The sequence below is a fragment of the Zeugodacus cucurbitae genome, chromosome 3, assembly GCF_028554725.1.
Source record: "Zeugodacus cucurbitae isolate PBARC_wt_2022May chromosome 3, idZeuCucr1.2, whole genome shotgun sequence".
Classification (NCBI taxonomy): Eukaryota; Metazoa; Arthropoda; class Insecta; order Diptera; family Tephritidae; genus Zeugodacus; species Zeugodacus cucurbitae.
In genome coordinates this window covers 43784888-43797791 of record NC_071668.1, presented here as the reverse complement: position 1 = coordinate 43797791, position 12904 = coordinate 43784888, and the positions used below count along the sequence as shown (strand labels likewise).

The window sequence follows — 12904 nt, the reverse complement described above, 5'->3', positions numbered from 1 at the left end:
GCAGAACGATATTTATACAATGTTTACTGTAATTAAATACCAATGTATATTTGTTAATAGTTTTGATTCATAAATAACATCGATAATGGATAATGGAATGCCTCAGACACAATGTTATGATATTTGAGGACACCTTGCGGGTTGTATTGATTTATATGTTTTAAATATTAATTATTTACATGCAACTTAAATATTTTAATTTGTATACATACATGTGTTGTATATATAAACGAGTTATTTGGGTCTAATATAATAAAGTTAATTGTAAATATCTAATTTAAGAGAGTTTAAGGTGATGTAATAAATAAAGTTATGAAATAAATATAATATATAAATAAGATAATTAATATAGATAAAAACTTGTTTATATTTACTAAAGAAGGTAATTACGAATATACTTTTGCTAAAACCTTATAGTTGCTTTAGGCACACAGTGTTTCAAATTCATTTAAGTTCCGTGTAAATAAATAAGGCGTTTATGCTGAGCATTCAAATGTTGGAAGATTGTTTTGAAATCCAGAATTAACAATGAAGTTACGAAGTTAGAATCCTGAGAATCATTTACGAGCGAAGAGATAGTAAGTCATTCTGTTCTGTTCATCAAAAATTTAATATTCTCTGAAAATTTCGACGAATAACAAAGAGAGCTCGGACACTCCAAAACGCTAGTGTGAAACTTTAAAGGCGTTTTTCTCAAAACTATGTTTTATGAACTGGTGACAACTGTAACACGAAAACCGATCAGTAGATTTTAATGAAATTTATACGGCTTTTAGAATACATAGTAATCCTGGAACTGATTGAAACCTTTCATTTTTTTTTAATTTCGATTTTTTAGACCAATTAACTGTTGATTTTTCCCCGAAAATCTTGGAAAAATTTACTGAGGGCGCCATTTTGTTAATTTTTGACAAGAAAAAAAGCTACGATCAGACACAGGATTATCTATTTTTAAAACTAACTTTCTTATCCGATTGAGTTTAGATAAATCTCCAAGGAATTATGATAGTCACCACAAGGAATTTTTTTTTGGAACTGGGTCAACGCAAACTCATAACATTATGAGTTCATTGCTTACAGGTTTTATAATCGAACAAAATTTTCCGTCGATACTTTGGTTGTTTTCTGTTTATAATTGTATCTGAAACCAATCAATTATAGTCCCCAAACCACTATTAAAACATTTCTATATAAATATTCTGCTTCTGGGGAATTGCTACCTTCAGACGGTTCAAAACACATATCAAAATCTTCCTGATCGTCAAACTTAGCTTAACCACGCGTTTCGACTACGAACTTCATTGCTTGAGGTTATCGTTACTGAACCACTTTTTTCAATTATATCAATAATCAATAGTAACCTTCCGCTTAAGAAATGTATTGATTTTGTAGAGATTCAGCAGGGTTTTGCAGATGGAATTTCGGTTGATGAAGTTTTGCGTGTGACAGCAATACTTCGAGCTTCATCATCAAAAATACCAATGGATCTTTTACAACGCTGGATACAAATTACCAAAGTCAATACTTATTTTGTTTTTTCGTTTGCTATTATATTAGTTTGCTAAATCATTTTTTCATTAAAGAAACGGCATAGACCAATTCTTTGCCAACTGGCCGATCAATCAAAATATGTACATTCATATGTATATACATATGTTATTCTGATCAATTTGATTAAAACACATAAATCTATATTAAAATCGATTAGTTGTAGGTGTTATAAACAACTGTTGGGTGAACACAAATTTTAAACTCTATGCAGCATGTTGTCTCGAAGGCATTCCCTAGTAAAAGTTTGCGGTTCGAATAATTATGTATGTATGTAGACATTTACCAATTTGTTCGCATTTTATTTCATTTTAAAAGAAAACAATAATTTTTTTGTTTTGTAAACACATACAATTGTGCCATAGAATGAATGTTGGTGTTATAGAAAACCAAACTGGGAGGCCTCTAAAGAATTGCTCAACGTAATTAAGACCATCACTTACCATTCTTACTCACATTACAATTTATGTTAATTTCGCAGAGGTTGCATCTTTTCGAATAAACAAAAAACAAGTCAGTTCTTATAGCGTTATATGTTTATAAATTTATTGACATACATACATATGAGTATACTTATCTGCTATAAATATGTAAGCTTTAATTCGTACTGAAACATAATAGTAAGGAATAATACTAGTATCCAACAATGAACACTAACTAGTCAGAAAAACATCAAATCGGGTTTATCATTACGTAATTTAATTTGGTTTGCGTTTCGAACTATATACATACATATACATACTTTCCTGTCTACGTTTATTTGATCAACTAAGGAAATGGATTATCCCACCGCATTTGTGCCTATTGGGCATTGACCAGTAAGCGACAGCAAGTGGAAGGACCGTTTTCCATCTACCGTGGGCCAGAGAGACCTCGTTACTGCACATGTGCTGGTTGTTGTCCAGAGTTTGACCAGCTTCCTCGAAGTCAGTGTATCCAGCGTTCTATCGCAAGTGGACCACGGTTATAGATACTCTGCTCAACATGTTGTGAGGGTATAAATTATTATGTAACTACATATATATGTACATACATACGTACATATTTATGAGAACATACTTAAGTACGCCTTTGCAGTGGTTGGAAACATGACACTTCCTGCACTACGGTCAGCTTAGATATGAAAATGTGACTGAACATTCATACACGCAGATATGTATTTAAAATAAATTTCCATATAAATTATGCACATAGATATGTAGGAGCACAGAAGTACTCTTAAATATCTTCCAGTGAAATTAACTAGTTACAAACTACCTTACAACTAGTGTAAAATAAACCTACATTTATATTCATCCTAATAATCACTACGCAATTCCATAGTTAATTGAAAGTAGACATTTTTCTAACGTGTTTACTAAAGTCTTCTCTTTGTACAAAGTCCAGGCTTTGACGGCTACCAAATATAAAATGTCATACAACACGCTTGTAATAAGACTATTTTTGATAAAGTGCTTCCAGATTTCAGAAATTAAACCAAATTTGTTCGAATGTATTCTCTGACTTCGTGTAAAGCAAAAATTGACGGTTTCGTAAACTTAGTGTCAATTAACTATTCGAAAAACTGGTACACCACTGATGCTTTTCTGACCATTTCGAATTTAATCGGAATGTTCTAGTTGAAAGCTGGTAAATTTTCTGAAAAATTGTTACCGAATACCGAATGTGGAACAAGAATTCGCTTTCATAATTCACAGAACTCAAAATTTAAAATAATTTGATGAAATCTATGTCGTAGTAGCTTGTGAAGTTTCTCATTTAGTTTTTGTATCTCTCTTAGAAACCCAATACAGAAGTGTTTACATACTATGTATTCATGAAAAAAGAAAGCGCGAGAACTCCATGCACGCTTATGAAATATAACATATTCATTATGGCTTGCACAAATACATACATATTTAATCCCAGGTAAACAATATGAACTTGGATTGCATCGTTATTAATCGGCGAATCTCAAGTATTACTGGACCGAAAAGTCATTGCCGTAATAATTTGAGCTAGCTTTGATATCCACACTCAATTGATCAATAGCACACAATAATATTCAGTAATCTACATATGTATGTACATATGTTTCAGGGATTGTCCACAAAATGCTGGGTCAGATAATCTCAACAAACTTACTTTACTATAAGTTTATTTTTGTTGGGGAAAGCAGCCCTCAATGTTCAAACAATACTCACGATAGAATTGCTATTTGGTGTGGTTGGTCGTATCAGCATTCTTCATTTTTACGTTGAAAATATTAATACAGTGATCCCCGCTTATGTGTACCCCCGTTTAAGTGCCTTTCCCGCTTAAGTGACCACATTTTGCGGCATCGTTCTTTTTTCTCTAAATTTACATATAAATTTTCCCCTTTAAGTGCCTTCGCCTAAGTGCCTTTCCCGCTTAAATGTCTGAAAAATTTGGCCATAAATAAAAAAAATATGTGCAATTTTCCCCTTTAAGATTTTTTAAAAACTCATACAAATAATTAATTGTGTGGTAACATCGCCTTTTTCAACTATTTAATTGTGAAAAGAATCGTCCATCTCTAAATGTCAAATTTAAATTTTTCGGTTTTCGCGTAACATAAGTAAGTTAATTAGTGAAACTAATTCTGTAAAATGCCTGAAAAAGGGCGGAAAATAACTTCTTTAACGATAAAACAAAAAATCGAGATTATAAATATAGTTAACCGCGATGAAATATCAAAAAAAGAGGTTGCTAAAAAATACAATTGCAACGTTTCGACTATTCGCCGGATTTTAAGAAACCAAAAAGAAGTGGAGTTATCTGTTACCAGAAATAATTTAAAACGCAAGCGTCTCCGCCAAAGCTCATGCAACAGAGTAGAAAAGGCTCTAGTACAGTGGTTTGACCAAATGAAGGCGGCGAATGCGGTAATAGCTAGTGCGCAAATTTTACAGAAAACTAAGGATTTTGCAATTAAAATGGACTGCAACTTTGAACCATCTAATGGTTGGTTATGGCGTTGGCAATGAAGGGAGAATATCCGATATAAAAAACCACATAGCTGATGCAGATCACACGCAGGCAGGAACTTTTCGAGATTCAGTATTAAAAGATATGCTAAAATATTATGAACCATGTAATATTTTCAACGCAGACGAAAGCGGACTATTCTATAAGGCCTTGCCAAATGGAACCTTGTGCAGAGAGTGCATCAAATCAGTGGGCGGTAAAACAAAATCAAGAAATCCAAGGTGTCTTAAGGGGAAAGTACATCTAGTGCCATACTATTCGCAAAATAAAGCATGGATGACAGGCTCATTTTGGTCAATGATAATGAAAGAATTCGATTGTGAAATGGGGAAGCAAAAAAGGAAGGTCTTGTTAGTTGTTGATAACGCTGCTTGTCATAAAGTTAATGGGTTGAGTTTCGACAATGTCAAAATAGAATTCTTGCCACCAAATACAACCTCTTGATCAAGGAGTAATTCACTGCTTCAAGATTTATTATAGGCAAATTTTGATACGGAAACAGATACTGTCCATCGAGAAAGGCGAATCAATAAATAGTTTTTAAACTCATTTTCAATGTTCAATGTTCTCACCTATATAAAACGAACCACCATGAGCTTGTTAAAAGCGAAACTATTAAAAATTGTTTCAGAAAGGTAATACTTTAACATTATTATAAATACATATATGTAATTTTCTACAGTTTAAATTTACTATTTGTTATAATTTTGCAGGCATGATTTCAATATTCTGAAAATCAATCAATCAATGTAAATGGTTTTGGAACCCTTAATGACAATGAAATAGTGGCGTGTGTATTAAATGAAGATAACGTAGTCTGTCAGTCTCCAGAGGAAACTTCTATGATTAATATCGATCCACCTTCATTTGCAGAAGCAATAAATGCGCTGAGCATTGTTAAAAAATGCATGGAGTGTAACAATATTGAAGGAGAGGAAGTTGAAAATTTTGAAAAAAAGCTTTTTAAAAGCAGATTTTTAAATTTTCATCAGAAAAAAATTACAAACTTTTTTAATTAATTAACCATTTAATGAATTAAGTGTACATTAATTTCATATTGATGTGTTAAATAAATGTGATCTCATACTTCAAAACAATTTTTAGCGCATACATACGTACATATCTGTAAATTATATATAAGAATAAACATTTTTGTATATTTTAAGTTCCTATTTTTGTGTAAACTGAAACATACACAAAATAATTTTATATTTTACTTTTGTTTTAATTGTTATTAAAAAGATTAATAATAAATAAATAAAATTTTCATTGTAAAAGAAAAAACTAGACGATCGAGGTATTGAAGTAAACTTTTGGTAAGTGCCTTGAGGCACTAAAGCGGGATTCTTTTAAGAGCCTTTCCCGCTTAAGTGACCCAAAAGTCTTGCATGAGAAGAAGGGGCACTTAAGCGGGGTTTACTGTATGTAGTTTCTTTTTCGACATTCGATAGTAAATCGAGTTGCGCTCGGTGGAAACGATTAACCGGTTAACTGTTAGTTCATAACTGATCCAATTCGATTTATTGAAGTAAATTTGTATGAAATTTTACTTCTATTGCCAATTAAAAAGTTCGCGTTATGGAGATCTTCGAGTTATAGAAGTTCGAGTTATGGAAGTTCAACCGTATATAAACTCTTCAGTACTGTGGTTCCTTTGCTTTGATTGATAAAGGAATTTGACGTTTCATTAACTGTAAACGATGTAAATATTGCCAAAAAGTACTAAGGGAAGAAAGGAGCGAACAGCACACTCTAGTATTCTGTTTATTTTATATAAAGACACTTCTTATAGCAAATAGGTGAATGATAAATTTTCTTCGAAAATGAAAAGTAATGAAAGAACTTTCTAACAACTGAACATTTTAATGGTTTTGATACAGACAAGTATTGTATGTACATACATACATACATATGTTTTCGAACATTTGGTATTAGAATAATAAAATATATGGGTAACGAAAAATAAAAAAAAATGTTTCTCTCTTATATAGCAATGGACAAATTAATAGATGTCTTCGTTACGTCAATCGTTGGAGAGAAGCCAATCGAACAAACTATCCAGATGTTCAAACAAACTGCCAGTACTTGGAGTGGTGCAACCCTGTAGTAACATGTCGTTTTTCACATACGCAATAGTGTCAGAAGGTGCAAATTTTATATGATGCTCGATTGGCTATTTTACAGAGCAGAAAGTACGCATATGTACATATATTCCCTAGTTCCCTCGCCAGATTTCGTGGTTAATAATTTCTAGTAAAAGAAATTGCGTGGAAAAAGATAAATTTTATAACTTTTTCATATTTCTTTCTGCGAAAAATTATATCGCTCTTAACTTTTTTGGATCTTCTCGTGATTCTATGTACATACATATGTATACTGTGCCCAAAAAATAAGGTGACTTTGTATTTATTTTGAAAATTCTTTATTTATTATGCCAAATCAATTTCATCCCCTTCAAAGTAATCCCCTCCCGATGCAATGCACTTATGCCAACGGATTTTCCAATCTTCGAAACACTGGTTGTAGTCACTTTCGGGGATGGTCTTCAGTTCCGTCTTCGCTGCGGCTTGAATCACCTCTATCGTATAAAAACGGTGTCCCCGGAGCGGTCTTTTGAGCTTGGTCAACAGCCAGAAGTCGCACGGCGCCAGATCAGGTGAATACGGTGGTTGGTGCGGAACGATATGGGTTGAGTTTTTGGCGCCTTTTTTCCAAAAAATTCAATGTTTTCGGTACCAGTCGAGATTTGACGCGCTTGAGGCCCAAAACATCCTTCAAAATGGTATTGGCTGAGCCTTTCGATATGCCAACTTCATCAGCAAGATCTCTAATTGTTAATCGACTGGTTTTCAACACCAAATCTTTGATTTGTTGAACGTGAGCTTCGTCGGTTGAGGTTGATGGTCGCCCCGGACGCTCTTTGTCTTCGACACGTTCACGGCCGGCTTGGTACTCACTACACCCCTTGTAAACATTTTCTTTAGACATAGCCTCATCATCAAAGGCTTTCTGCTCCATCCTCAACGTATCCGCAGCAGAAAATTGATTCCGTAAACAAAATTTAATGCAAATTCTTTGATCAACATATTTCTACCAACCTAAAAAAAAAAGTAATTCTCCAAATCCTTCGACGCACGTAGTTTAAATTCAAATGTCACCTTATTTTTTGGGCACAGGTATGTTCTCTGATAGTGTTGCGCTATTTTCTTTGGTGGAGAAATACTTAATCTGCACAAAAAAATTCTTTAATCAATTATAAGTTATTTCAAGTCAAAAACTTTAAAAACATGATATGTGTGTGTCGTGTGTAACCGAACATTTTATACTCTCCCAACAAATGTTGCTAAAGAGAGTATTATAGTTTTGTTCACATAACGGTTGTTTGTAACACCCAAAACTAAACGACTTAGATATAGGGTTATATATACCAAAGTGATCAGGGTGAAGAGTGGAGTTCAAATCCGAATGTCTGTCTGTCCGTCCGTCCGTCTGTGCAAGCTGTAACTTAAGTAAAAATTAAGATATCTTGATGAAACTTGGCACACTTATTTCTTGGCACCATAGGAAGGGTGCTTTCGAAAATGAGCAAAATCGGACCACTGCCACGCCCACAAAATGGCGAAAACCGAAAACACGTAAGGGCGGGCGTGGCCCCGCCCCCTACTAAGTTTTTTGTACATATCTCGCAAACCAATAGAGCTATATAAACCAAACTTTCTGCAGTCGTTTTTTTTAGCCACTTCCTAATACAGTCCAAAAATGAAAGAAATCGGATAATAACCACGCCCACCTCCCATACAAAAGTTAGGATAAAAATTACAAAAAGTGGGTTAACTCACTAACGAAAAACGTTAGAAACACTAAATTTCACATAAGAAATGGCAGATGAAAGCTGCACTCAGAGTTTTTTACAAAATGGAAAATGGGCGTGGCGTCGCCCACTTATGGGTCAAAAACCATATCTCAGGAACTACTCGACCGATTTCAATGAAACTTGGTTTGTAATAGTTTCCTTACATCCCAATGATATGTTGTGAAAATAGGCCAAATCGCTTTACAACCACGCCTACTTCCTATATACCAGAACTTTGAAGACAATCTGAATCGTTTACTTTACAATATATAAAGTAAGTACTAGTGAAGATATCGGTGCAGAACTTTGCACAAATACTATGTTAATAGTGTGGCAGCCCCATTCTAAAAATCGCCGAAATCGGACCATAGGTTTTTAAGGCCCCATATATCGAACACGAGGACCTCTGTGCTTCTAACCTAATATTATGGTTTCCAACTTTCAATGGACTTTATACAATATATATGACGAATATGTGGGTCAAATTGTGTATTATATAATATAAATAAAGTTAAATAAATAAATTGCGAGAGTATAAAATGTTCGGTTACACCCGAACTTAGCCCTTCCTTAATTGTTTTTTTTTTACTGTTATTAAGATAACACACAATTCACCCGTAGCTACAGGATATAAATCCGTTAGAATAATGAAAATCATTATAAATGTATAGTAAATGGAAACTGTGGTAATTCCTGGATCATTTTCAACTATTTTTGCCACCAGTTATCTCTCATTTACCACCGGTAAATCCATAATCCGTTAAATCCATTTTTCATGATATGCGGCTTAAGAAAGGCACACTATTATTAGAAACACATTTCCTTTGAATATCTGAGAGATTTAACGACATTTTCGGTAAAAACTTAGCCTCAAGCACTGAGGTCCTAATATTCGATTTCTGGGGCCTTGGAAGTTATAGTCCGGTGTCGCAAATTATTAGACGGGTTATGTCACACTAGAAATGCAGCATTTGTGCAAAGGCTTGTTCATATATCATCACTGGTGCTTCAAAATTTCGGCATAATTAACCCTCTCATGCCCGAATTAAAATGGGCAGAGCTACAATTTTTAGGACAGATATACATACATATATTAGTCTTAACTCAAAGATGAATTGATAAAAATTTCAAAGTCCTTTGTATCCTGGTTCATTAGTTACAGGATGTTACCTAAAGGCAACAACTAAATTATTATAAATAAACTGAACATTTTTCTCATGACTGATTTTTTTGAATTAATCTCTTATCTTTATTTATTTACATAATATTTTTTATGTTTTTGAACACTTATTGCATAACCACTTTTGTAAAACTTTGTTCGCGAAACGATTTTGACAATTTCACTCTGCGGAGAATGCCTACTGAATGAACACGTGCACAGTTCATAGCAGAAAATGTAACTGTACGTTTGCTCAACACATATGTAAGTCTACATAATTGAAAATACCGCTGGTCACAAAAATTTAAATAACGAAAATTTAAAGCCGATAAGTACAATGTTGCCTATAGGCCGATTTCGCCAATGTTCAAACTATACCATTGGGATGCTAATAATGTTATTAATTTTATTAAAAATAAATAGGTTTGGACAATAAACCCTGTTATAGGTAATTGCAATGTTTAATACACCACATATTTTGTATTAACCCTCCGATGTTCATATGGGTCTGGCCAGACCCATTCGATCTTTAAATGTATGTAGATCTTTTATTTTTAATATCTGAGGCTTCTTAGTCCATGACTTCCTAAAATGTAGTGTGCTAAACACAATGAAGTAGCAAAATTAAGATTTTTGCTATATTTGTTGTAAAAATAACAATTTTAAACTAATTTCGTTTATTAAGCTCACATGGGTCTGTGCAAACCCATATAAGCTTCTCATGTAAATTGATTAACCGTTAGGTGTAAACAACTCAACTGTTAGCGGAGGCAGCGGCAGAGATAATTTTTTAGTTGACATTTGACAATTGAAGTGAACACGTGTTTTTTAATTAGTGGGAAGTGTTTTTTTTTAAATAAAATGGAACAAGTAAATATGGATGAAGTTGATGTGTTGAAGCGTTTGCTTCGTAAGCTAAACGCAGCAAATGTGAGTCCGGAAGAACGTCAGCGACTTCAGGCACAAATTGAAGAAATTATGGGACAGGAGTCCGATCCATTTGAAACAAGTGGCGACGTAGAAGATGATGAATATTTTCCAGATGAAGATGACTTCGGTGAAGCATTAGATATAGAACAGGAAATCGAGTTAGAGGCTGTTCTGGATGAAAACCATGATGATATTGAGGATTTGTATAGAGAAGCTATCGCCCTTGAGGCTTCAACTACAATGGAATCATGCAGCACATCTATTACCCAGGGCCTTATATACAGGTCGAAAGATGGTAGAATGTGGAATTCAAATCCTCCACCACCTGGAAGGCCTCGTTGTCACAATGTTACAACTTTTACTCGTAAAGGGCCACTACGAGGAGCGTCACCGAGTCATAAAGCTCTTTTCAAGCTATTGCAGTCTCCTGAAATCGTAAGTATCATTGTGCGGGAAACCAACAGAAAAGCCGTTGAAGCGTTTCGACTATGGAATGAAAAGCATCCCAGTAATAAACAGCGTTCTTGGGTAATGACTGACGAAGACGAAATGTATGCTTTTTTGGGATGCTACTTATTGCTGGTGTATTCCACTCGAATTCTCAGCCAGCGAAAGAATTGTGGGCCAGCTACAATATGCCAATTTATAAGGCCACTATGTCATTGAATCGGTTCAAGAGCTTAACTACTTTCATCCGTTTCGATAACAGTGGTACTCGTGCTGAGAGGTTGAAGCAAAGCAAAACTGTAGAGATAGCATACACTCCGGATTGTCATGTAACCGTCGATGAACAGTTATTTCCATGTCGTGGGCGCACTCGATTCACCCAATATATTCCGAGTAAGCCGGCAAAATATGGCATGAAAGTGTGGTGGATTTGTGACTCTGTTTCAAACTACCCTTTGAAAGGTATAATTTATACTGGAAAACCACCAGGTGGCCAGCGAGAAACGAATCAAGGTGAACGGGTCGTCATGAAATTCATGCAAAATTATATGGACAGCGGTAGGACTGTTTATGCTGACAATTTTTGTTCAACATACAACTTGGCAGAAATGTTGATGAATCGTAGAGTGGCTTTTGTCGGTACCGTAAGAAAAAATAAGACCTTCATTCCGCATGAATTGCTTAACCCGAAGCGTGATGTTAAAAGCACTTTATTTTGTTATCGCAATAATAATATCGGTCTGTGCTCGTATATGGCAAAGCCGAAAAACCCAGTAATTATGTTATCCACTGCCCATTACCGTCAAAGCACCGATCCAGATCAAATTTTGGACTACAATAAATTTAAAGCGGGGGTAGATACAATGGATCAAATGTTGACGGGCTATGCGTGCAAATGCTCGACAAACCGTTGGCCACTGGCAATGTTTTATAATATGCTGGATATTGCCGGTTTGGCCTCATTCATCATCTATGACGAGCTGAATCCGGCAAAGCAGAGTGATAAGAGGCGCTCATTTATTATTGAATTGGCACGGCAGCTAGTTATTCCACATATGACGAAACGGGCGACTAACCCATTAGTATGGAGGTTTGCTCATATAAGACAAGCAATGAATCTTTTTAATATCAAGGTGAGTATGAATTATATACACACCTACATATATCTCCGCGTATAAAGATATGTGTATGCATGTATTCATATTTACTAATTTAAAATAAATTATTTCGCTACTTTTAGGTACCGGAATCTTGTCCATCGACATCAGATGCAACACAGCAACAATCATATGCTCAAGTTGCTTCAAAACGGTCATCGTGCTACCATTGTGCTGCTTCTTCTTCGAAAAAGCGACGTAAAACTCGTTATAACTGCAGCAAATGTAATCGTCCCATATGTCTTAATGAACATTCCATGCAACTATATAGTTGTAAACCCAATTGCTCTTCATAATTAATACTAATCCGTTCAAATAAATAAATAAAATTATTTTTAAAACCGTATTTCTTACATTATTTTTATGGGTCTGGGCAAACCCTTATGATGCACTTACCGCATCATAAGGCACCGAACATCGGAGGGTTAAATGTGTTTAATTTTCAACTTACTCACCAATTTTATAGGGATATATGTATGAAGATTAGTATGTGTAACTCTACTTTACAAAGCTTATGTTACACTATAAGCACCAGTATGTAAATCATATTTGAATAGCTCTTAACGCATATCAAATCGTAAACATAAATTCCTCTCTTAAATACCGATTATTTTGTTTACAAACAAATACTATTCGACTTTGTATGTGTGTGAGAAGAAGACCATTCCGCAATTGGGCCACACAGAATTTTTCAGTGAAGAGTCGATTAATATTTATTTACATAAATAATCAAACATTCAGTTTAATAGCATTGCGCTACTTATTTGCAACACCACGACTCGCGAGTTTGTTCATTTTTTCATTACCAACAGCGTTCAAACG

The 12904-nt window shown here is 34.5% G+C and overlaps 2 protein-coding genes and 1 long non-coding RNA gene across 3 annotated transcripts; 1 reads left to right on the top strand and 2 right to left on the bottom strand.

Annotated features, from left to right (window-relative positions):
* Positions 1-7188: 7188 nt before the first annotated feature.
* Positions 7189-7554, bottom strand: LOC105219419 (protein GVQW3-like). Its single transcript, XM_011195540.1, has one exon. The coding sequence runs from the start codon at positions 7552-7554 to the stop codon at positions 7189-7191; it is 366 nt and encodes a 121-aa protein (XP_011193842.1).
* A 2870-nt stretch (positions 7555-10424) lies between these two features.
* Positions 10425-12103, top strand: LOC105219420 (piggyBac transposable element-derived protein 4-like). Its single transcript, XM_054227402.1, has 2 exons — positions 10425-11006; positions 11084-12103. The coding sequence occupies exons 1-2, from the start codon at positions 10425-10427 to the stop codon at positions 12101-12103; spliced, it is 1602 nt and encodes a 533-aa protein (XP_054083377.1).
* A 66-nt stretch (positions 12104-12169) lies between these two features.
* Positions 12170-12518, bottom strand: LOC128920287 (uncharacterized). Its single transcript, XR_008470399.1, has 2 exons — positions 12479-12518; positions 12170-12384 (listed from the first exon to the last, which is right to left on the bottom strand). It is a non-coding gene; the product is annotated as an uncharacterized LOC128920287 (long non-coding RNA).
* Positions 12519-12904: the final 386 nt, after the last annotated feature.

Coding starts and splice junctions, on each gene's coding strand:
- LOC105219419 (XM_011195540.1), bottom strand. CDS start 7,554: ATGGAGCAGAAAGCCTTTGATGATGAGGCTATGTCTAAAGAAAATGTT.
- LOC105219420 (XM_054227402.1), top strand. CDS start 10,425: ATGGATGAAGTTGATGTGTTGAAGCGTTTGCTTCGTAAGCTAAACGCA. Junction 11,007..11,083: donor GTAATAAACAGCGTTCTTGG/GTAATGACTGAC, acceptor TCGAATTCTCAG/CCAGCGAAAGAATTGTGGGC.